Raw genomic sequence first — 27,417 nt, 5'->3', positions numbered from 1 at the left:
TAAAACATTTGATGACTTTACCAGATTCAATCGAAAAATTTGCATTACCCAGAAACTAACGTAGTCCCCATAACATTCGGGTTTCACAGTTTATGTTAATGGTAGCTTTCCGTATCGCGTCCGTATCGCGAAAAAACGTAAGCGAACACTTCATACCTGTAATAAGTGCTGTGTCTGATCGCTGCATGAGGCCAAATCATGTTACTTTCAGTGCTACTCGAAACTGAGGGTTGGTGGTTTTTGGTGATAAAGCGAAATTTCAGTAAGAGAGCAGTATCCACCAAATTTTGAAGGATACAAGTTCAAACTGCATAGAAGAACTGAATGTTATTTGTGTCCATCTATAAAAACGGTTATTGACCACATTGGGACTTCTGACAAATCAATGAAACACGCTAGCTATTTTTTGTATACCCGTATAAACGCTTAACATTAGTAGTATATCCTTTTGTTATATACCTACGAAGTTTTATCTCAAATAGAGCATATGTTTTACAAAAGAATATAAAACCTGCATTCAATTCCCATTTGATACGGAAAAATATTCAATAAGCACTGGCGTAATGACTGCGTCTCGAGTTCTTTGCGTCAAAAAAATTCACTGTTGCAAAAGAGTCTTCGGTTAGACAATATTGGCTGACATAACATTAGAAATAGGTAATGGGTTATTTAAGGTTTAGGAGTATATCACCAAAACACAGAAATATTTTATAAACGAACAACATCGTTACCAATATTTTACCTGACCATTACATGTTCTGCCGTACTGTCCCGTACTGAAAATATTCTGAAAAAGTTGTCCCCCTTTGAAAATGAATGCCATTTGTAAAGAAATAAAAATAAACAATCGCTGAAAACTGTGTTCCACCTAGTTATGTGAAATTTCAACACTCGCACGCTATTACAAATGCATCAAAACAAACATGTGTAACAGTTCCTTGAAAATAGTGAGTTTTTAAAAGCGCTTGACTGTCTGGAAGTGGGGCCTGTTTAAAGAGTTCTTTTTTCGGAATTCAATGCTTATATCAGTATACTGACACTTGTTTTGTAGAGTAATATAAGTAATATACACGCTATCATTACAAAAACGACAAAACAAGTGTCAGTATACTAATATAAACATTGAATTCCGAAAAAAAGACTGCCTAAATGGGACCCACTTCCGGGCAGTCAAACGCCTTCAAAAACTCACCATTTTCAAAGAACTGTTACACATGTTTGTTTTGATTCATTTACAATCGCATGCGAGTGTTGAAATTCCACATAATTAAGTGGAACACAGTTTTCAGCAATTGTTTATTTTTATTTCTTTACAAATGGCATTCATTTTCAAAGGGGGACAACTTTTTCAGAATATTTTCAGTACAGGACAGTACAGGACAGTACGGCAGAACATGTAATGGTTAAGTAAAATATTGGTAACGTAGTAATCCGTATCGATCCGTACCTGAGCCGTACCTCAGAGTAGTCATTCGTATTAATCCGTACCAAAACGTGGTCAAAACGTATTCAAAACTTATTCCAAACTTGCAAGTTTCTCCAACTTTTGAATATGCACAAAAGTTTGAGAGAACCGTAGCCATTTGAGCGTGACTTTAGTTCAACTTGGCTGAAACTTATTCATCCGTAGTTAAACGTACTAAAACGTAGTTATCCTTGCTGTTACGTACCTCGCCGTAGCCGAACGTAGTTATCCGAGGCTGCTCGTACTTAAGCATAGTTCAACGTAGTTTACCGCAGACCCGTCCGAGCGCTGGGCAAGTTGCAAGGCGCAGTAAAACGTAATTCAACGTAGTACCTCGTACCTATCCGTACTTATTCGCGTCCTGTATTGTTTTGTTTGTTTCCGGTGTCGGCCCAGTACAATTTCTTCTTTTTTTGCTGTATAGTAAAACAAGCAACTTCTGACATGGATTGTGACTTTTACAACAAAATTGCAGCATTGACAGCTCTGTATTTCTGAAGAATGACCGTGTTCCAGTCAATATAGCTTAGAAAATCACTATCATCAACGATGAACTTTTTTGCTACACATCAAAGTTTTAAGTCCATGTTTATATTTCCAATACACATCTGTCATGTCTACCAGTCTGCAGTAGTTTTTTAATCCATCCGCACAGGAATATAGTCCTGAAAAACACAGACAAAACAACTGTTAAAGACATCAGAAATGGCACAAAATGTACACAGTGTCAGTAAATACATTTAAAATATAACATGTCAAAGTAGTGATGGCTTTAAATTGGGAACTTAAAAATTTCAAAGAACTACTTCCTAGGATACAACGACCCGGAAGTACTTCAATACCGGGGTGACACCTAAATCTAACCAAAATTTGAATTAAGCCAAATTTTTTACCCATATTCTGGTAAATTAGGGTATTGCGAGAAATACTTAACAAGGCATTCTCACCACAAACTAAATTCTGTACCGTAGTAACACTTTAAACATGAGGCTTACTCTGCGGGTAAATTGGCTCGGAAACCGGTATTTCAAGTGAAAATAGACACATTAGGAAAATTGTCATATCTTGAAAAAATTTTGATGGATTCTTATGAAATAAAGTTTGGTGTCACCGGCTTGTCTGTAAACTTATATATCAAATAAGAAATTACTAAAAAAAATAAGACATTTTTATTTAAAAAATACAGAATTTGCTAACTAAAACGAAAATAAATTGATATTTTAAAGATTTAAAGGACAAAATTCCATGACTGAGACCAATTAGGATTACTGCAACTAATATCTGAAAGTAAAACACACCCATACACCACACTATTTACTAATAATATCAATTAAGATCAAAAGTGATTATCTAAGACTTATCACCTCTAAATGATGCACTTCAAACAGACTTTCTGATAGCTGGATTAGCATATATTATCCTTGAAAAAACAACCTGAATGTGTTAATAATGGCACAAAAAAGACTTCTAGTTACAATACTGCCAGTCTTTAAGCAGACAGCATCAAAATCTTACATCAACTGTATAGAATTCAACATGGCAAAGGGCAAACTTAAGCGCCGTGCTGCTGGCGGACATTTTAAGCCAGGAAATAAGAAATCACCTGCTTACCTTCTTCCTTCTAAGGCTGCAACCGATCCTGGATGTAGTTCAACTGTAAATGAAGACCAGCTGGATAGGGGCTGCCCAAAGAAACCCGAACTTCGACCACGACAGCTGGATTTTAAAATGGAATGTGAACCATTAGGGAACAGGGTTGTGAATCTGGACCAACTAATTTACCTTATGAACAGTGTGTATCAGCAACATAGTTCTGGAAAGTGTAAACAGTTAAATATTTCACTGCACAAGGAAGAGAAATATGGACTAGGCTCAAAACTGCAGTTCAAGTGTAATTCCTGCCATTTCCTCTCAACTAAAATGGAAACATATAAAAAACGTCGGGACGGCAAAGGAGCAGCAATTAACATGTTACTTGCTTCTGCCCTTCAGGATACTGCCATCGGAATAGAAAAAGTGAACTTGCTCTTAACATCGATGGACATACCACCACCAGCTAGAAGCAACATGCAAACTTTACTGAATGCTGCCAGCCTCAACACTGTCAAGCTGAATGAGGAGGACATGGCAGCAAAAAGGCAGCTAGTCATTCACCATAATCTGGAACAAGGACATCAGAACCCGCAACTTCTAGACCTGTCCTTTGATGGCCGCTACAATGCAACAAGAATGGTGTCTTCTTACAAACCAGGCAGCTTCACAAGCCTATGGAGTTGCCATTGAAAACCATACAAGCTACAAGTATATAGTGGGACTAGCTGTACAAACTAAACTCTGCTGGACAGGGGCCTATCTGAGGAACAAGCGGTTCGACATAACTTGTCCTGGTGGCCATGCTGAATGCACAGCAACAATATCATACATGCAGCCTCATTCTGAAAGAAAAATGGCATATGGCATTGCTGAGCAGTTGTCAAATGAGGACCTACTTGTCCGCACATTGATAACTGATGGAGACACGGCAGCTCATCTGGGAATGAATTACTTCTATGATAAGCTAGGCTATGCCTGGAGTGTCAACCGCCAGGCAGATCCGCATCATCTTGGCAGCAGGCAAGTGAGAAAAGCCCGGACTTCCAACTGGAGCCAGACAGTATTCGAAGGCAAGAAACTGACAGGCAGTGGCAGACAACAAGCCATTTCCGCTCTGGGTAAAGATATCAAGGCCAGATGTAGCGCCATCATAGAGAAACTTCGAACCGATGGAAATGGACTGACAGAAGAAGTAGTAAATCGCTTACCGGCAATAAGAGCAGCTACTATACAGTGCTACGCTGGAAACTGCAGCTTCTGTCCACACGACTCGATAATTTGCTCTGGTCTAGGGGGTGTTGGTGACTGGTGGTACCATTCTAAGTTTCTACCAACCCATGGAATTCATCACCTGCAATTGGACAAAAATGACCGTGAGCTGTTGTCAACAATTCTTGAGATAAGACTCAGTGAGTGTGCCATCATGAGTGTGAAAAACAACACTTCAACACAGAAATGTGAGGGGTTCAGCAGGGCGGTACTATCTACTATGCCGAAAGATATTAACCTGTCCAGAAACTTTGCTGGTAGTCTGGCATCAAAAACACTTCAGCTGAACAATTCATTGCAAGCTTCTGTGGAAAAAAAAGTCAAAAGCATTACCGGACTGGTCTTCACCACGGGCAAAAAGGTATCTGAAAACAACTTCAAAGAGGTCACAGAGACACAGAAATCATCAAACAACAGCCAAGTTCAAGACCCGCAGAAAAAATAATCTAGCAAAGCTGGAATATGCCTATCATCAAGCCCGCAGTTCAGGCCAGTATCCGGACGAGTACGTGAAAGGACAACTTGATGAGGCTCCATCAGCAAAACAGTGTTTCTAAAATTTAATGCCTTAGAAACACGGCGGTTGTTCACCTACAAGAAAAAGAAACAGAAAAAAGGGAAAGAGCACCGTCACATTCATGGCAGAATGTCTGATGATGGCCTGATGCCGGCCGAAACGGAAAGAGCTCTTGAACATTTACTGAAACTAAAATAATACATAAACAACAACAACAACAACAACAACCAAAACAACAGGCATAACTAATATCCATCTCAAATTCATTGCAATACAAACATTGCCCTGTAAATTAAAAAAAATAACAGAAAATTAAAACTATAGTCAATGTGTTGATAAATGCACTAGACAGTCTGCTAAGCGGTGCCCTGCCACATCAAAATGCCCATAACACCTAGAATGAGAAAAACAATTTTTCCTTAAATTATTTGTACTGTTTCCCTCAAAAACAAGGTGTTCAACATTTATGCACAGTTTATTATTGCACAAATGTGATGCCTGTTGACTGCCTGAAATATCAAAATCTCTATAATGAACCATTAATGCAACACGGTGACTGGTTCGTGTTCTATAACCGGCAGACGGTGGGTCTCTTGGATCTCTGTAACGAAACTGGCCGTAGCCAAATTTATTAATACAACCAGTCCAAAATATACATTCTCCATTTTCATGCAAGACACTGTTGATCTGCAGTTTGTTGCGGCAATGTTCCAGTAGGTCATCCATCCTAAAAAAACTGTTCGAAAAACTGATACACAAAAATAGTGATTTTTTTAAAAAGTAAACAAATTAATTTTTTTCTATTTTTTTTTTAAATTAATAAAATCTGTATGATTTTCTCTTATATAGCCCGGTTAATAGTCTTTTTCTTGTTGAAAGTCTTTGCGCTATTGCAGACAACTGAATAATCAAAGGGAGATGACTGTTACTTAATTTAAATGAAAATTTAACTATTAAATTTTTAAAAATTCAATAAAATTAAAATTTCACAAACCTTGATAAAATCCTTTTAGCCACTGGTTTTTATTGTTATCAGCTACTAGTGTGTGAAGTTTCATTGCTGTAAACCCTTTGGTTGCTGAGATTTTCAAAATTAACTATTTCCCATATAGGTGTCGGCCCAGTACAATATCTTCTTCTTTGCTGTATAGTAAAACAAGCAACTTCTGACATGGATTGTGACTTTTACAACAAAATTGCAGCATTGACAGCTCTGTATTTCTGAAGAATGACCGTGTTCCAGTCAATATAGCTTAGAAAATCACTATCATCAACGATGAACTTTTTTGCTACACATCAAAGTTTTAAGTCCATGTTTATATTTCCAATACACATCTGTCATGTCTACCAGTCTGCAGTAGTTTTTTAATCCATCCGCACAGGAATATAGTCCTGAAAAACACAGACAAAACAACTGTTAAAGACATCAGAAATGGCACAAAATGTACACAGTGTCAGTAAATACATTTAAAATATAACATGTCAAAGTAGGGATGGCTTTAAAGTGGGAACTTCAAAATTTCAAAGAACTACTTCCTAGGATACAACGACCCGGAAGTACTTCAATACCGGGGTGACACCTTCGTGTTTCTCACCATTTTTCCCGTACCAAGACGTACTGCTCCGTAGTTATACACCCACAGACTAATCCTATCCGCACCGTACCTCAACGCACGGACATATCCGTATGTGTGACTGTAGCTTTACATCAAAATTCAATTGCGTGAGTAACGCTTTTGGGAGTTTTCGATTAAATGAGTGTTTTATAGATAAAAAGTTCTAAAATGCACAGAATCACTTTATATTTTCTTTTATTGCGATTGCTAACAAATGAAAGCGTTTTATAAATTCCGAAAACAAGTATAAATCTAGAGGCGTGCAATCAAAGGGAAAATCGCAGTCGTGCCGATTTAATATTTATTTTTACCGCGGAGAAATATGACATACCCAATGATAGCGAGTGATTATATGGAGACTCAAAGCATGTATTGATGTAACTCTTAAAATTAACAAGAAAATATTTTTTAGTCTATTTTGCTGTCCCTTTTATATCTAAAATGTGTATATATAATCCACTCATAGCCTCATTAGTCGGCTTTGACTCAGAATTTTCACAACTTGTATTATCTAAACTGGCGAACTTACGACCTTGTGCGTGTTATTGTACGAAGAATTGTACTCGAATTTTCGAGATACATACTTCGCCATGTCGAATGTCGTAAACGAAATGTCGACAAACAGACTTGAAATATCCACTTAGTAACTAGAAACTTAGATTTATTTTCTCGAAATTTCAAGATACGTTACTTGAAATTTAAACAATGGTTAAGGATGTGTCTTATTTGAGAATTTAAATCAGATTCAAACTCGTCCGTTACACGTCAACAAACTGTCATAATCCAAACATATTATTTTCTAGGAATTCCAAGTGAGCATGGGGATTAAAGGGCTGTATTAGGCCAGACCAATGACATAAATGGAGCCAGATATAAAAGGTTTGGTTACCTTACGTGACACCTCTTCAGGCTTCGTAGGCATTATACTGAATCTTCAATGTGGATTCATCTACATGTACCTAATCCATACATAGTACTTAGAAGTACCCACAGTCTAGAGACTCGAATATAGGGGGAAAACGTGTATCTCTACCGTACATGCATGCATGAGGTATCCTGGTCTCTAGAGTTAACCATGGTATCCGATCTTGCCCTCAAACGGTAACAAGTAGCTGTACTTACATGACAATTTACTGTATTGTTATCTTTTCTTGCTGTAAGGGCCCGAACCGGTCGAAAACCATGTTAATCAATACAAATAGTACTAATATATTTTAAAATGCGAGCCTACACGGATACTATCAGTCACCCTATATGGCTACAAAAGGTATCTGCTCTTGGTCAGAACCCAGCATATACACGTATAGAAGTTATAAAGCCTAAATGACAAAAGTCGACCATTCAAGTTACATACTTTATAATATAACGCACCTGACGATAAATAATAAGTCAATAGTCACCGCTGTTTAAATGCAGACATGAAACATTACAATTAGATATGCTAATGTTGATGAACAGTTATTGGTTTAAATGTATACATAGACTGTACTTTTCCCCTACTTTCTTACGTTTAAAATTGACGACAGAATAGAGCAGTTATATACATACCAGCTGTTCACGTTTAAAGGGAGAATAAAATCCAAAACAGATAAAGAGTGTCGAAGATTATGTAAGTAAGGTTTCAAGAGTAATGTCCCTATAGAAATATCCTTAAAATGTGTTTACCTCTAATGTTGACGGCATAAATGGTGCATCTGGTAGTTTTTCCGAAAATGTGTTAAGCTTTTAAAAAGTACGTTGTTCGGAAAATCCATATTTCAGGATTTTTTCCTTTTATTTAAATCAAGATAAAACTTCTAACAAAAAGCATTCATTCTACCAAATGAGCATATTGTTGATCTTTCATTATCTTTATATATTTTCTTCTTGAATAAGGGCAAATTTACTTATAGATGCCCCTTAAAGTAGTATTGTTAAATTCGTCTGTAATAGATATACCTGTTATATTACATACCAGGTTAAATATTCAGTAGAACAAATTGACATTTAAAGGGAGAATAAAATATAAAACAGACAAAGACTTGTGAAGATTGTTTAAGTAAGGTTGAAAAAGTTACGTCCCTATAGTAATATCTAGTTTTTGGCGTTATTTATGTAAATTCTTTGTACATCTTGTAAAATTCAAAGTATAGTACAAAAGTATGAAAAATCACCAGGAATATGTTCTTTTGGGTTAACTTTAGTGGAACATTCAATCAAGATAGGTAAAAACGCAACATCCATTTCTTTCTTGCAATTTGCATTAAAGGCATCAATATCATGAGAACATTGTGTTTTATGTTCTATTGAACATGAGAGCACGAGGAATTACGTATATAGTTGAACCTGCCTTAGCGACCACCTGTATTTAGAGGAGACTTACCTTAAGAAGCTAATCAGCTAGCTTCCAAAATTGATTCTCTGTTCTAACTTAAACTTGTCTTAAACTGTCACCTGTCTTCAGCAGGCACATTGTGTAGATCCCTTGATTGGCTGTGTAATACAGGTTTGGCTGTAGACCGTTTGTACAGTTTTCAAAGCTCAAAAAAGGCGTTATCCCATTTTTTAAATAAGAAAGTGTTCTATACGAGAAAAAATTCTGTTGTGATGTATTTCCAGTAAATACGACAGCAAAATTTTATTGGAAAAAAAAATCTGAATTCAAAAGTGTTCATCTGCAACATTTTCTTGCAATAATAGATGAATTTGATTATATCAGTTATGTTATCTTTCTTCTTCCCTAACAACAAATGCACGAGCCAACACAAGATCTTTACAGAGTCAAACTAAATATTGTTGAGTAAATACACAAGTCAGCACAAGACAATATGTTCGGGTTAAACGTATTCTTCAACGTGCTTCAGTCACATAAACGACGGTGTCTATTTGTAGCAGTGAGCACAATGCCCAACCTTATAGAGCTGCCTCACTGGAATATCACGCTGTAGACACGTGACATGATACCCCACCAAGTCACATTGTACTGACACCGAGCTGTCAAGTCCTAGCACTATCCTCTTAATGTTGAGCGACAAGCGAGGAAGCTACTAGTACCATTTTACGTCTTTGGAAAGACGCGGCCGGGGACAGAACCCACGATCTCCCGCACTCGAAGCGGGCCAGCACAAGACACTATCAAGATCAAACTAAATATTGTTAAAGTAAGAACGCCAGCCAGAGAAAGATGGTTACAGGGTCAAACAACCAGCACAAGTTAGGTACGTACAGGGTCAAACTAAAGAGTGATAAAGTAAATACATAAGCCAGCACAAGTTAGGTACGTACAGGGTCAAACTAAATAGCGATACAATAAATACATAAGCCAGCACAAGTTAGGTACGTACAAGATCAAACTAAATAGTGATACAGTAAATACATAAGCCAGAACAAGTTAGGTACGTACAAGATCAAACTAAATAGTGATACAGTAAATACATAAGCCAGAACAAGTTAGGTACGTACAGGGTCAAACTAAATAATGATACAGTAATACATAAGCCAGCACAAGTTAGGTACGTACAGGATCAAACTAAATAATAATACAGTAAATACATAAGCCAGCACAAGTTAGGTATGTACTAGGTCAAACTAAATAGTGATAAAGTAAATACATAAGCCAGCTCAAGTTAGGTACTTACAGGGTCAAACTTAATAATAATCCAGTAATACATAAGCCAGCACAAGTTAGGTACGTACAGGGGCAAACTAAACAGTGATATAGTAAATACATAAGCCAGCACAAGTTAGGTATGTACAAGGTCAAATTTAATAATGATACAGTAATACATAAGCCAGCTCAAGTTAGGTACGTACAGGGTCAGACTAAACATTGATACAGTAAATATATAAGGCAGCACTAGTTAGGTACGTACAGGGTCAAACTAAATAATGATACAAAATAATAATGATACAGTCAATACATAAGCCAGCACAAGTTAGTATGTATAGGGTCAAACTAAATAATGATACAGTAAATACATAAGCCAGCACAAGTTAGATATGTACAAGGTCAAACTAAACAGTAATACAGTAATACATAAGCCAGCACAAGTTAGGTACGTACAGGGTCAAACTAAATAATGATACAGTTATACATACGCCAGCACAGGTTAGGCACGTACAGGATCAAACTAAACAGTGATACAGTACAGCACAAGTTAGGTACGTACAGGGTCAAAATTAATAATGATACAGTAATACATAAGCCAGCACAAGTTAGGTACGTACAGGGTCAAACTAAATAATGATATAGTAAATACATAAGCCAGCACAAGTTAGGTATGTACAGGGTCAAACTAAATAATGATACAGTAATACATAAGCCAGCACAAGTTAGGTAAGTACAGGGTCAAACTAAATAGTGATACAGTAAAACATAAGCCAGCACAAGTTAGGTACGTACAGGGTCAAACTAAATAGTGATACAGTAATACATAAGCCATCACAAGTTAGGTACGTACAGGGTCAAACTAAATAGTGATACAGTAATACATAAGCCAGCACAAGTTAGGTACGTACAGGGTCAAACTAAATAATGATTTAGTAATACATAAGCCAGCACAAGTTAGGTACGTACGGGGTCAAACTACATAGTGATACAGTAAATACATAAGCCAGCACAAGTTAGGTACGTACAGGGTCAAAATTAATAATGATACAGTAAAACATAAGCCAGCACAAGTTAGGTACCTACATGATCAAACTAAATAGTGATAAAGTAAATACATAAGCCAGCATAAGTTAGGTACGTACAGGGTCAAACTAAATAATGATACAGTAAATACATAAGCCAGCACAAGTTATGTACGTACAAGATCAAACTAAATAGTGATACAGTAAATACATAAGCCAGCACAAGTTAGGTATGTACAGGGTCAAACTAAATAATGATACAGTAAATACATAAGCCAGCTCAAGTTAGGTATGTACAAGGTCAAACTAAATAGTGATACAGTAAATACATAAGCCAGCACAAGTTAGGTATGTACAGGATCAAACTAAATAGTGATACAGTAAATACATAAGCCAGCTCAAGTTAGGTATGTACAAGAACAAACTAAATAATGATACAGTAAATACATAAGCCAGCACAAGTTATGTACGTACAAGATCAAACTAAACAGTGATACAGTAAATACATAAGCCAGCACAAGTTAGGTATGTACGGGATCAAACTAAATAATGATACAGTAAATACATAAGCCAGCTCAAGTTAGGTATGTACAAGGTCAAACTAAATAGTGATACAGTAATACATAAGCCAGCACATGTTAGGTATGTACAGGGTCAACTAAATAGTGATACAGTAATACATAAGCCAGCACAAGTAAGGTACGTACAGGGTCAAACTAAATAGTGATACAGTAATACATAAGCCATCACAAATAAGGTACGTACAGGGTCAAACTAAATAGTGATACAGTAATGCATAAGCCAGAACAAGTTAGGTACGTACAGGGTCAAACTAAATAGTGATACAGTAATACATAAGCCAGCACAAGTTAGGTACGTACAGGGTCAAACTAAATAGTGATACAGTAATACATAAGCCAGCACAAGTTAGGTACGTACAGGGTCAAACTAAATAGTGATACAGTAATACATAAGCCAGCACAAGTTAGGTACGTACAGGGTCAAACTAAAGTAGTGATACAGTAATGCATAAGCCAGCACAAGTTAGGTACGTACAGGTCAAACTAAATAGTGATACAGTAATGCTAAGCCAGCACAGTTAGGTACGTACAGGTCAAACTAAATAGTGATACAGTAATGCATAAGCCAGCACAAGTTAGGTACGTACAGGGTCAAACTAATAGTGATACAGTAATACATAAGCCAGCACAAGTTAGGTACGTACAGGGTCAACAAATAGTGATACAGTAATACATAAGCCAGGACAAGTAAGGTACGTACAGGATCCAACTAAATAGTGATACAGTAATACATAAGCCAGCACAAGTTAAGTGCGTACAGGATCCAACTAAATAGTGATACAGTAATACATAAGCCAGCACAATTTAGGTGCGTACAGGATCCAACTAAATAGTGATACAGTAATACATAAGCCAGCACAAGTGAGGTACGTACAGGGTCAAACTAAATAATGATACAGTAATACATAAGCCAGCACAAGTGAGGTGCGTACAGGATCAAACTAAATAGTGATACAGTAATACATAAGCCAGCACAAGTTAAGTGCGTACAGGATCCAACTAAATAATGATACAGTAATACATAAGAAAGCACAAGTGAGGTGCGTACAGGATCAAACTAAATAGTGATACAGCAATACATAAGCCAGCACAAGTCAGGTGCGTACAGGATCAAACTAAATAGTGATACAGTAATACATAAGCCAGCACAAGTGAGGTGCGTACAGGATCAAACTAAATAGTGATACAGTAAATGCATAAGCCTGCACAAGTTAGATACGTAGATGATCAAACTAAATAGTGATACAGTAATACATAAGCTAGCACTAGTTAGGTACGTAGAGGATCAAACTAAATAATGATACAGTAATACATAAGCCAGCACAAGTAAGGTACGTACAGGATCAAACTAATTAATGATACAGTAATACATAAGCCAGCACTAGTTATGTACGTACAGGATCAAACTAAATAATGATACAGTAATACATAAGCCGGCACAAGTTAGGTATTACAGGATCAAACTAAATAATGATACAGTAATGCATAAGCCAGCACTAGTTAGGTACGTACAGGATCAAACTAAATAGTGATACAGTAATGCATAAACCAGCACAAGTTAGGTACGTACAGGGTCAAACTAAATAGTGATACAGTAATGCATAAGCCAGCACAAGTTAGGTACGTACAGGGTCACACTAAATAGTGATACAGTAATGCATAAGCCAGCACAAGTTAGGTACGTACAGGGTCAAACTAAATAGTGATACAGTAATACATAAGCCAGCACAAGTTAGGTACGTACAGGGTCAAATTAAGTAGTGATACAGTAATACATAAGCCAGCACAAGTTAGGTACGTACAGGGTCAAACTAAATAGTGATACAGTAATACATAAGCCAGCACAAATTAGGTGCGTACAGGATCCAACTAAATAGTGCTACAGTAATACATAAGCCAGCACAAGGTAAGTGCGTACAGGATCCAACTAAATAATGAAACAGTAATACATAAGCCAGCACAAGTTAGGTGCGTACAGGATCAAACTAAATAGTGATACAGTAATACATAAGCCAGCACAAGTCAGGTGCGTACAGGATCAAACTAAATAGCGATACAGTAATACATAAGCCAGCACAAGTGAGGTGCGTACAGGATCAAACTAAATAGCGATACAGTAAATGCATAAGCCTGCACAAGTTAGGTACGTAGAGGATCAAACTAAATAGTGATACAGTAATACATAAGCTAGCACTAGTTAGGTACGTAGAGGATCAAACTAAATAATGATACAGTAATACATAAGCAAGCACAAGTTAGGTACGTACAGGATCAAACTTATTAATGATACAGTAATACATAAGCCAGCACTAGTTAGGTACGTACAGGATCAAACTAAATAATGATACAGTAATACATAAGCCAGCACAAGTTAGGTATTACAGGATCAAACTAAATAATGATACAGTAATACATAAGCCAGCACAAGTTAGGTACGTACAGGATCAAACTAAATAGTGATACAGTAATACATAAGCCAGCACAAGTAAGGTACGTACAGGATCAAGCTAAATAATGATACAGTAAATACATAAGCCAGCTCTAGTTAGGTACGTACAGGATCAAACTAAATAGTGATACAGTAATACATAAGCCAGCACAAGTTAGGTACGTACAGGATCAAACTAAATTGTGATACAGTAATACATAAGCAAGCACAAGTTAGGTACGTACAGGATCAAACTAAAAAGTGATACAGTAATACACAAGCCAGCACTAGTTAGGTACGTACAGGATCAAACTAAAAAGTGATACAGTAATACATAAGCCAGCACAAGTTAGGTACGTACAGGGTCAAACTAAATAATGATACAGTAAATGCATAAGCCAGCACACGTACAGGAACGAAATAATGATACAGTAAATACATAAGCCAGCACTAGTTAGGTACGTACAGGATCAAACTAAATAATGATACAGTAAATGCATAAGCCAGCACACGTACAGGATCAAACGAAATAATGATACATTAAATACATAAGCCAGCACACGTATAGGATCAAACGAAATAATAATACAGTAAATACATAAGCCAGCACAAGTTAGGTACGTACAGGATCAAACTAAATAGTGATACAGTAAATATATAAGCCAGTACTAGTTAGGTACGTAGAGGATCAAACTAAATAGTGATACAGTAAATACCTAAGCCAGCACAAGTTAGGTACGTACAGGATCAAACTAAATAGTGATACAGTAAATACATAAGCCAGCACAAGTTAGGTACGTACAGGATCAAACTAAATAGTGATACAGTAAATACATAAGCCAACACAAGTTAGGTATGTAGAGGATCAAACATACTTACAGGGTCAAACTAAATATTGTTACAGTAAATACATCAACGTGTTTAGCGTTCAAAGGGAGAATAGAACCCAAAGTAGAGTTGTTAAATATGATTTGGTGAGTTATGTCCCTAAAGAAATTTCCTATGTCAATACCTGTGAACTAAAGTTGCTCATTAATACTTGTACAATTTTTTGACTTAATTCACACATTACTCTGATGTCACGTTTTTCAATTTAATTTATTTGTAACTGTGACATAATATTACTTTAAACGTATCCTTAGCCGATGTTATATAACGATAGCATACAGAAAATGTATTGTTAAAAATCTAAACTTGGTATGTATCGGATGTAAGGTAAGTTGCACGGATACAGGTGACACACATGTTTACTATGTTTCAGTCACGTCCGTATCTTTAGCAATTCAGCATTTCACTGTTTACCGAAATGTCTATGGATTCTATCAAAAGTAATATTAAATATATTTGCCCTTGACTATACCAAATAGCTGTCTTAGTAAAAAGAAACATTCATTGTAGTTGATCATCGCCTCGGAAGCCATTTCAAGATAATTTCAAGAAATGTGTAAATCTGATCCCGTTTTCGTAGCCTCAATATGATTTATGTACCGGGCGCATAGCTATAGTCCATATAACTACATGATGTGGTTAATGTTCTAGATACTTAAATAAACTTAAATAAAACATGACCTTCTTTGAGAATATGCTGTGGAAATAATAGAGTGAACCTGGCGTGGGAAACTTCATCTTAATTACGTTTTCACTTTCCGATAAGGTAAAACTTTGCATTGATCTTATGTCTTTTTTATAACCTGAACAGCTGACATTGCAAATGACTTCAGAAGCAAACGTTATGAACAACTATCCAACAGCATTATCCATGCTTGTTCGTTGTCTATCATTACAGATAAAATGTATGGTGGCTGATTTCTGCCATTTCGTGTTTTCGCACCGCGACCCCGCCGAGCGAAAACACGAGAGTTAACAAGTTAAAATGGCGAGGGCGCGGGGCGAAAACTCGCTATTTAGCGGGGGCGCGGAGCGAAAACACGATAATCAGCGGGGTCACAGGGCGAGATTTAGTAACTGGTATGTCCGGGGCGCAGGGCGAAAACACGACAATTAGCTCTGCTTAAACGTCGAGTTTTCGCATCGCACACCTGACATTTCAGTTACTAAATCTCGCCCCGCGCCCCCGAATACCAGTTACCAAATCTCGCCCCGCTACCCCGCTAATCATCGTGTTTTCGCTCTGCGCCCCTTTTCGCCCCGCGCCCCCGCCATTTTAACTTGTTAATTCTCATGTTTTCGCTTTGCGGGGTCGCGGAGCGAAAACGCGAAATGGCAGAAATCAGCCACCATAATATAAATGGGAGCTCTGTAACTGAAAACTGAAACTGCTTTATTTGATTAAACTGTAGGACCACATTCGTAACAGATCGCATTTGTAACAGATTTCGTACGTATGCGATCGCATTCGTAACAGGTAAAATGTGTTACGAATGTTTGTGTCCAACATGGGGGTTGACATGAGAAACACATATATATCATGTTGGGTTTTATACTGCAAATGTTCAATCAGTTGCTTGTCATCGCAACATCATTAAATGACTGCCATAAGCACCATCACAAACTAGTGTCGTCGTCGTCGACGTCAGTGACGTGATAAAATTATTTGAGCCGCATCATGAGAAAATGGGCCGTCGGAAATCTGCGAGGCTTTGCGACCACTGTGGGTCAAGATCAGCATGCTCATCCGCGCTGTCTGATCAGGGCCCAATCCGTTCGCTATTATTTCAAAGAAGGCTTATTCTACCTGAATATGAAATTTCTGACCCTAATTCAGGTGCATACATGCACAGGTCAGCCTAAATAATATACACTTTCCTGAAATTCAAAAAAATGTCCGAATGCCAATTTTCCCGTGACGTGGCTCAATTTTTACTATCATCACTGCAACTACCACTATAATATGATCACAAATTCAGCTACTTCTACTTTTAACTCGACTAGCTGGAATGTAGACCCACATGCTCAGGTCACTGGTTCGAACCCGGTGGCGACATACATTTGTAGCTATCTTTCGTCATCCAGAGCTGTTTCAAGTTGGGTGATAAACAGGAAGTTGCCATAGCCTGAGACAAATTGTAAACAACTTATCATGGACGGAGTTGTTAGCCTTAAGTCTAGGAGAGTCCGACCTTGTGCTGCGAACTAATGTCTATGAGATTTTAAGAAAATACATCTTATTTTTTAATTACCCTCATCCCACTGAGCCCGCATGTGAGGTAACAGGCCTTCTTTTATTATAATCCCGCCGTGAAATAGCGGAGTTTGTATATAGGTTCTTGTCCTTGGTATAACTTGTCCAATAAAGTTCACGTCATGGTTTTAAAGGGGACATATTTCATTTGATGTATCTATAATCGTCAGTATATGTTTTGTTTTTGATGTTTAAAGCAATGCGAACAGACAAAGATAAAAAAAACGAAAACGAAAAACCTATCTTGCAGAGAACCCGCGGACGCCGACGACATCAGGATCAGAACAATAGCCATGAGAAGTCTTCGAATAGTCAAGCTAGTCACTATTTTAATGTATACATAAATTTATATATACCCGGTGTTCTACGGAAACAAGCTTTGCATGTGGTGTGCATCTTCCCCTTTCATCGCACATATTCATATATTCATACATTTAGTGAAAATGAAATGTTACAGACTAAAACCGATATGAATGACATATACATGTAGTACCATGCTACTATGAATAGACCAGTCATGGTAACGGTATTCTTGCCAAGTTTAATTCCCAGATAACAAACCAGTACCAAGATATTCGCCTGACCGGATAATATTCCTCTAATTAACAAGAGGGCTGTCATAGCCCAATATCGCTTACATAAGTAATATTACACAATACATGTTATTAAATCTGCGATTTTTGCCATTTTAGGGGCCATAACTTTAAGACAAATAGCGTGATATGGCTACGAGTCGAAGAAAAAAAGCAAGATCTTAATGATATATAAGTTCATTGCAAGTTTGGTCAAAATCAAAGGATAAATGTGATTTCTGTCATGTTCACAATGCTAAAATCAGCAAATTTTGTCATTTTATGGGCCATAACTCCAGGACAAATGCTGCTATATAGCTAGTTTTCGCGCAAGGTTTCGAGATGTTATAGACATATAACTTCTATACAAGTTTGGTCAAAATGAAATAATAAATAATTATGGTCTCTATTGTGTTCACTAGGCTAAAATAAGCAAATTTTGCCATTTCAGCCATAACTCCGAGACAAATGGCGCGATATGGCTGTTTTAAAAGGAAGTGAGATCCTATGTAAGTTTAATAAAAAATCAAATAATAAATATGTAGTCTCTATTGTGTTGACAATGATAAAATCAGCATTTTTGCCAATTCAGGGGCCGTAACTCCAAGTCAAATGGTGCAATACGGTTGTTTTTGAAAGCAACCGAGATCTTATAGATATATAGTTGTGTGCAAGTTTAGTCAAAATAAACAAAAAAATGTGGTCTCTATCGCGTTCACAAGGCTAAAATCAGTAACTATTGCCATATCAGGTGTCATCACTCCAAGACGAATAAAGTGATATGGCTGGTTATCGAAAGGAACCGAGATATCATAGATATATATAAGTTCTGTGCAAGTTCTGTCAAAATCAATTTATAAATGTTGCCTCTATTGTATTCACAAGAAAAATGTGAACGGACGGACGGTCGGACGACGAACGACGTACAAAGGGTGATCACAATAGTTTACTTTGTCACTTCGCACAAGTGAGCCAAAACATGTTACAAATGTGTTTCAGATGTAAAAATGCACTTTTTTGTTCATTTTTCCGATCGAAAATCACATGTGACAAATGTGATCAGATGTCACATCAAAAATCGGCATCGATCACATTTGTCACAAAAATGGTTACATATGTGCTTGATTTCTGTTACATATGCGATCTCATTTGTAATACCTGTTACATATGCGATCGCATTTGTAACACCTGTTACAAATGCGATCTGTTACGAATGTGGTCCTACAGAGCTCAGTTGTATTTTCAGACATGTTCGCACATAGCCAATAAAGCCACAGAGATACCTCGTAGCACAGTTTACCGCGGAGCCTCGCAACAAAAAATAAGTAAGTGAACATTTGCTACTAGGACAAATGCTTAAGAATATTGCTTCTCATGGAACTTGCTACATAAAGTTCATAATTATGCCTCGTACTCTCGATATTGCGCGCATTTCCGAGTTTGGAGATCTTTACTGCTTATGTACAAGTTTGTATACTAAATAAATTCACACATGAAAACTGTTACTGAAGCAAATGGTTTTTAGTTAGAAAATCTATAGAATTGTAGGACACATTTCTATATGGAAAGCTTTTAAAGTTTGTAAGCACTAGCTATTTCTATCAAAATCGGTATTATTTCAGGAATTTCAGATATGTGCATGTGAGAACTTTTTCCATTACAACATATAAAGTTTCAAGTCAATATGATAAAAGTATACCGGCTGAAAGTAGCGAGCTTTCTTTAGTAAGCTTGTTATATGGAACAATTTTCTAGATAAACACATCACGTTGTGCGTAGAGCTACTTTTTAACATTTTTACACCGTATAACGAGCTACCAGTACCGCAACTAGCATACTTTACTCTAAATATTTGTCACGTTTTACAGAATACACTATGATCTGAGCAATCTATTTGTATCAGAAGTTCCATGAGAGCCTCATAAATCACAATTCTTTTAATCCTTGTTTATAGACACTTTTCAAATGGACTCGATGGTTTCAGTTTTTGAGCTGCAAGGCTCCATTGCCCAACGCTCCGATATACTGGGCACGGTAATATAAGCTACGCATGTACGAGGACCTAGACACCGTAAAAACATTAAACACACGAGAGAGTATTTTTTACTGTCCAGATAGTTGGTGTTAAGCACATTTACTAACATTAATTTATAGCAAAGAAATGGCCGCAAAACACATAAAGTTCAGAAGTAAATAAGTTTTTACGCTTAACTGGATAGAATACTGTCTGCCATAATGAGTATTTAATTGTAAAACAAAAGAAATCGTTAGCTATATCGATTAAGTTTTAATCTATTTTCATAGCCGAGTTATAAGACACCAGTTCACTTTTGTTTTTTATTTCAATGATGTTTACAATGAAGTGTTTCCATAAAGTTGTAAAGATACGTAACATTTGTTAAATTAAATAACTGGGAGACATATACCTTCAAACAAGCGGGAATGTTGGCGTTTCTAATTGGCTTATTTCTCTCCGTTTTCTGGCCACTTAGTTGTTCAGGAAAATTTAAATTTTAAATTTAAAACGTCAGCTATAATTGTATTCTTTACTTTTTAATCATATTTGTTTTAATGATCAAACACTTTGTTTAAGACTAGAGCATGGAATCATAAACCTGAAAATATACAGAAAAGACTGCAAATACACAAATATATGAGGATGAGAGGGAATTCAGGTAACTATTAATATTCTTCTGACAAAGACATACTTTTCAAGACAGTTGTAAATATACACGATTCTATTTCAGACATGATGTTCGCTAACTGATGTTTTCAATTTTTGAATGAATCTGTTACATTACACATTACATATAATTTCAAGTCTACAGCACTGTAAGAATGCAACATTTATCAAAGGTGTAGATAAAACTCATCTATATTTTGTTTAGATACGTTTGCTTGTTCAAATAAAACAAATTTCAACCAAATTTTTACCGCGAATATAAAATACTATTATCAAAAGGATTTCCTGCCCAAAATTCGTGACCTTTTATGCATTAAATTAATCTAAAAAATGAATTTTTTCTGATGTTTACATAATAACAAAATGACTTTTAAATATGCATGTTTTTTTACGATTTTAATGAAAATATATCTAAACATTCAAGTTTCGTTTTTTTATATACCTTTATTATATTACTATGAACGAACCTATTTGATATACGACATCTGAAAGTACATAGTGTTAAAGCACAATCATTCCCAAATAAGAAACATATTTTTCTGAGAAACATTATATCGATAATACGCTCTGACAAACAATGACTTTATTCAACTGTACTTCAGTTCTAACAAAATTTCAAGGATTATTCCGTACACTCAACATGTCCAACATATTTAGCCTGTTTTAGTTTGTTTTCTTTTTCCAGCGTGCTGTTTTGGGGCCGTTTGACGGTTTGACAAAATTATTATGGCGTACTAACAATGACTGTGTTGCATAATAACACAGTTTCAGTTCTTTGAAAAATAAACAGGCAGTTCTTTTGTTTAATAGGAAAATAAACAGGCAGTTCTTTTGTTTAATAGGAAAATAAACAGGGCCTTGTAAGAAGTAACTTTGAAATGCTCACATTTTTCGTGATTGCACTATCAGTCTTCAGTTTCAGGTCAGTTGCATTTGTTAGAAACGATGAGCACCGGAATCCTTCTGCAGCTTCAGTCCATTCATTTTTGAATTGCGGCGATGACGTCTTGCAGTAGAACGTGTTCTATTTGCATACAGAGCGGCTGTGACAGCACATGTTGCACTTTTTCGATAGCGAAGACGGGTTAAAATTCAACAAAATTTTAGAAACTGCATATATCCGCCGGATATGTCGGGACACAAAAGTTTGATCTTGACCTTGCAGGCAGTCGTGACTTTTGCAATTTGGTACAAAGGACCTTCTTATGTGCAAGTGAAATACTACTGTATACCTGGTAAGACAGGCAATTACTTATACATTTGGATAAATATCTGAAAAAAAATGTTTTTTGATAACCAAGAAAAATGTCTGACATCAAGCAGTTATTTTAACGTATTACCAAAAATACTTTTTTGTTTATAACGCCCTTCAGGTGGAAAAATACTACTGTATATTTAATACAAGAATGCATTTGTATATGCACGATTATTCAGATCTGCTATTTCTAACGAAAAATGAAAAAAAATAATGCTTGTTATTACAGAAACTCGATTGTGTCAATATGTTCAAGTAGAACAACCTCATCAGACGGACCTCCCTTGTACCTTACAAATGAAAATTACCCGAGTGTAACAACCGGAGATGCCACTTGCTCCTCTCAAGGGAAGTGTACAATTGCTCCTCAAGTATACATGTCTATACCATCGATGCCGACTTGTACTATGATTCATCGTACTGCAACCAAAGTTTAGATTTCGTCAAAGGGGGTCCAAACACCATTTAAAAGACATCAGATGTAAAAGTTTTATGGCTCGCCAATCATAGTGAACATTTTAAATACACTTACGTAAAATTTACCTTTCTAACAATGAAGCTGAGGACCGGGAAAGGCTACTTTTTTTCTTGGTTTTAGCGGTAAATAATGCTTTTATTTAACTCATTATTGAATATTAGGGGTTTTTTCTCTCAAACCCTTTCTTAAAAAAATTTAATGAATAGTTAAAAAATTTAGATATGAAAGACAACATATAGTAAAAAAGCGATGCAATACCTCAAACTGTCATTTGTCTGATCCATTTATGTTCTTTCTTTTCTTGTTTTGCTTCAGCCTCTATATTAGGGGTGTTTCTCTCAAACCCATTTCTTAAAGAATTAATGAATAGTTATAAAATTAGATATGAAAACAACATATAGTCAAAAAGCGATGCATACCTCAAACTGTCATTTGGTCTGATCCATTATGTTTTTTTCTTTTCTTGTTTTGCTTCAGCCTCTATACCAGACACAAGATTCAGTATAAGCTGCTCCTCAGAGCAAGAATCCTGGTGTGTTGGTACGTTTTTTTTTCTTCAAGATATTATCAGCGTTTTCAGCTAACTGTTAAGTGATTTAAGGTACTAGTAATTCTACATGTTTGATATACCGGAAATCATTTATCCTGATAACATAGAATAAAATCTGAACCAGGCATACGGAGAGGAAACTTGTCCTGCGTTTAGATGTCATCCGTGTGTGTATTTATAAAATGGCATCATTACATTCTAAGGAATGTTCTTTTTGTGAAATAATTCCAAATATTGTTTTAAAACCCGCTTTAAATTTGCAGATTCTTTAAATCACGGGCAGTATCTTAAACTATTTTAGTTGACCATTTATTAGACAAATGTTGATTTACAACTGTGAAAATGCCTCATTAAAATCTTCATTGTGATAAAAAAAATTCTAGTTCCCCAAAAAATATCATCAAAATTGTGATTTTCCCACAGAATCCAACAATCAAATCTTGCCTGCCTGAGGTCCAAAAATAGTTTAAAAAAGGGAGAAAAAGATAAATCACAATGTCATGATCCTGTCACCTTTTTGGCCGTTTTTCTAAGCGTATTAAACCCTGTTAATCAATATTGTAAACACAAAATTGATCCGAATGTGCAAACATAATGACTACATCACAATGACAGGTGTGAATACGTGAATTAAAGTTCACACATTTCTGAAATTAGCAAACTATGATCATACAATCGGCTTAATAAAATGAATAATGAACTCCTTAATAATACTTGAATATCAAAATTTACGCTTAGTACGATTTATCAGAAAGAAATATCAAGCCCCTTAAAATTAAAGGTTGTGGTGCACTGCCATCAATTCCAAATGGATACCTCGAACTTAAGGAACAGGGAAACACTAGTTACAAATCCAAGGCCGCAACCGTCTGTGACGACGGGTATGAAACCGTCACTGCCGAAGTGACATGCTTGTCGAATGCATCATGGGAAGGTGTTGTTTGCACTGTGAAAGGTATGTAACAACCCTAATTTCAATAATGTTTGAAGCTTGACATACATGATACCACTGTTTACTATGATTTCTACTGCACCATTAACGGTAATCTCCTTGCTTCTCCAAATGCATTTACTTTTTGCCGCAACTTCTATAGTTCTAAACTACTTTATGCATTATAAAAATGAAATATGTATATTTAAGAGCTAACGTTTATAAAACTGTACTGTTTTTCTAGATTGTGGTCCTGCACCCTCTATTTCATTTGGAGATGCAAGACTGGTCGATGCTGGAAACTCGACATACGGCGCTAAGACAGAGGTTACTTGTTACCCAGGCTATGAAACAAGCAAAGAAGTCATCACTTGTATGGTATCAGGAGTGTGGGATAACACAACATGTTTGCCAAAAGGTAATTGATAAAAATCGATTTTGGTATCAAAAGCCACAATTAGTTAAAGTAAAAATAGATTGTTCTAAGATTTAAATGACTGTTTTTTGTAATAACGAATGTTTAATAGTTTATTAGTCCCTTACTTGTTGAAAACTAGCTTCGGGAACTATAGGATTGCGCTTTACAGTCCGCCCGTTAGTTCGTCTGTCCGTCCGAGCAAACATTCAGGATTTAAGCTTTCTACGGGACAGAGAGCAAAAGAAAACAATAGGGTAATTCCGTGAATAAAGGGGTTAAGGGCTATAGCCCATAAGCTAACAACAGAAATTAATAAAAAAATACACCATAAACCTGAAATGAAGTTTTGTCCGTGGGTCCGTCATTCCTTCCGTCCGCAATTTCGTGTGACAAAACGTGTCGTGCACAAAACCTGGAACCCTCGCTCTAAGGTCAAAGTCACACTTGGAGGTTAAATGCCAACAGGGCTTTTTTCCTGTCCGACTCAACAATCCATAAAGGGACTTTAATTATAGGACTTTAATATAAATTGGCACAAGTGTTCCTCATAATGAGACGATGTGTAATGTACATATCTCAGACCCCTAGGTCAAGATGAAATGTGTCATGCACAACACCAAGATTCCTAACTTAAAGGTCAAGGTCACTCTGAGGTCAGTGTTTATTAGGTTGTTTTTTTCCTTGTCCGGTCCAAAACTCTGTCATTCGTCAATGGGATTTTAATATGTTTTGGCACAGATGTTTCCCATAATGAGACAAATTGTCATGCGCAAACGCCAACCCTGGCCCCTAGCTTAAAGGTCAATGTCACTATTTTAGGTCAATGTTCAGTAGTTCTTTTTTCTCCTCTCATGTCCATAACTCGGTCATCTATATGAAGGGATTTTATTTTGGGAGGAGGGCACAGACGTTCCCCATAACACAACGACTTTTTCATGCGCAAACCCCTGCTATAGCTCAAAGGGCAAGGTCACACTTAAAGATCAAAGGTCAAAATGGTTTTCTGCCTGCCCAGTCATCCATGCTGGATTTTAATATTACTTAGCACAAATGTTCCCCATAAAGAGATAATGTGTCATGCAAATACCCACTATTGTACAATACATCATTGACATATATCAGATCATTAGATTAAACTGCATTTGGGGATAATTATCACGTTCCATAGCGGAATTTGTATTGCATGGCAATACTTCATTCATTTGTTTATTTTAAAGATTGTGGGTCGAGTATTTCATAGCGTTCGGGTCCGCCTCTCTAGATGATATTAATAACTCAAATTACGGAGGGAGCAGCAATTTTTATATGTATTCAAGGCATGAAAGGGAGCAAGGCAATGATTACTTGTCCCATCCACAGATCTTGGGATACAGTTAATTGTACCCCCTAAAGGTAATTTTCAAATAAAATGCTAATACAACTACGTAAACAAGAAATGATCTACGCGACAGCTGCATCTCAGTAATAATAGACAGCAGAGTACCTATTAAAAGGGAGAACAACCATATATGAGTAAAAATTTCTTGCGGTAGTTCTCGGAGTCCTATTAACACTGTTTTCCCCCACAATATTTTTGCGGTAGAGGCTTTGTTGGAAATACTTTGTCCCGTCCGTCCCGTGCCGCCCCAGTGGGCGTCCTGTTCGTCCAGAATAGTTTTCTTGAATATTTTTTGAACTCACACAGTATAATTTCGAAAGGTGATCTGTTGACGTTTGTTTTGAAAAAAGGTACTTCCATCTTCACATGCAAAATTTTCCATTACTGATATTTCCTTCAATATTTCTGAAACCGATTAGTTAATTTGATTTGACATTTGCAAACCCTACTGTGAGTTTATATAGCAACTTCGATGATCCCATCTTTTATTTTGACAAAGTTCTTCCACTTTAAACTTGTTGATTCCTTAGAACATCTCCGAAAGCAATGAAAGTACACATACACATACCCAGTCTCAACCTCAGTTTTGGCGACACTATTTTCCATTGTGCATTTGAAAAAATATTCAAACAGTGAAACTTTCTCAGTACATCTGCATGTTTTTTGGGTTGAAACCACACATAACCTGGGGTCAAGTCAAGTTCTATGACTAAATTATTCCCAACTTTCTTAAAAATAAAATGTGGGTTATTGGACCTAGAAAAATATGGCATTTATTTCTTTAATGTCCATGAAACTAATGAATATATTTAATTAGAACTTTGCAATGAAATCTCTCATATAGAAATTTGACATAACAAGTACCATAGCTCTGACTGTTTAAAACAAAATTGCCTGTATTTCTTATTGTATTTAATGTTCATAGTTTTTGTCTTTGTTCAGACTGACATTACATTGATTGAAGTGAATTTAATGTAACTTGGTACAATAATAATTGAATATAACTGGAAATACACAATAACCATAAGTCTGCCTTGAATAAGATATCTCCTTTCTGTACCTAATTTTTGTCAATTGTTTCATTCAGTAAGTGTAACTCCACTGGGGTAAAAAATTTTCGTTGAGTTTAAAAAAGTAAGGTAGTGAAGAACTGAAGAACTATAACTCTTCATGGGTTTTATATAAAATTAACTGCCTTTTTGTGGTAAAGTTTCGCATTTTTAACTTTTTTAAATTATGAAGGGGAAAATCAAGTACCGGTTAACTTGATATAATACACGTAGAAATGGGAAAGCAAAAATTATAAATCTTTCTTGAATGAATATTAAGTATCTCACAGACTGAACATTTAGGTATTCTAAGTAGTGTTCAGAAGGATACAAAAAGTAATATTTACTGTTTTACACTGATCTGAATCTCGCTTAGCGATAAGTTACATTTTTCTTACCCAAAAGCTGGTGTCGCATGCACCTGGTCTGTACTGGTCCACTTATCTATTTCCTTCTATAACAGGCAAGAGAAAAGCTGTTTTTTCCCAATATTTTCAAAAGACTTATTTTTTTTTTTGTTTCATGTTGTTTATTAAAGATATCATATACATGATATACGAGTATATAAAACACGTTCCACTTTATATTAGACTGTGGCCCAGTACCCTCGATTCAGCACGGATATTTTAGACCTGCGAGATGACGGGAATACATCGTACGGAGCAACAGCAGAGGTCATATGTACTCTGGTTACAAAAGCACAACGAAGAGATTGTATGTCCTTTTACGGGTATATGGAAAATGTACAGACTGCTTATTTGAAGGTAAAATTATATAAATATAATATTTCCAGGAAATACTCAAAGACATTATTTTTAGCTCAACTATTTGATTATTCAAGTAATAGAGCTCTTTGTTGTCACTCTTTTATAGGCGCCGGT

The 27,417-nt window shown here is 36.2% G+C and overlaps 1 protein-coding gene across 1 annotated transcript; it reads left to right on the top strand.

Annotated features, from left to right (window-relative positions):
• The first annotated feature begins 19,007 nt into the window (after window positions 1–19,007).
• LOC128548168 (sushi, von Willebrand factor type A, EGF and pentraxin domain-containing protein 1-like) lies at window positions 19,008–25,380 on the top strand. Its single transcript, XM_053522594.1, has 5 exons — window positions 19,008–19,119; window positions 22,688–22,750; window positions 23,542–23,715; window positions 23,936–24,109; window positions 25,327–25,380. Exons 1-5 carry the CDS (start codon window positions 19,008–19,010, stop codon window positions 25,347–25,349), a joined length of 546 nt encoding a protein of 181 aa, XP_053378569.1. The 3' UTR covers window positions 25,350–25,380.
• The last annotated feature ends 2,037 nt before the right edge of the window (window positions 25,381–27,417 follow it).

Source organism: Mercenaria mercenaria, chromosome 14 (genome assembly GCF_021730395.1).
Source record: "Mercenaria mercenaria strain notata chromosome 14, MADL_Memer_1, whole genome shotgun sequence".
Lineage (NCBI taxonomy): Eukaryota > Metazoa > Mollusca > Bivalvia > Venerida > Veneridae > Mercenaria > Mercenaria mercenaria.
The sequence above is the reverse complement of the archived record's forward strand: the minus strand, read 5'-3'. Positions and strand labels throughout refer to the sequence as shown.

Excerpts from the sequence above, each read along its gene's own strand:
- LOC128548168 (XM_053522594.1), top strand. The coding sequence starts at position 19,008 with ATGTGGTCCTACAGAGCTCAGTTGTATTTTCAGACATGTTCGCACATA. Across the intron at positions 19,120-22,687 it reads AGCCTCGCAACAAAAAATAA|CCTCTATACCAGACACAAGA; the intron begins GTAAGTGAACAT and ends GTTTTGCTTCAG. Across the intron at positions 22,751-23,541 it reads GCAAGAATCCTGGTGTGTTG|GTTGTGGTGCACTGCCATCA; the intron begins GTACGTTTTTTT and ends TTAAAATTAAAG.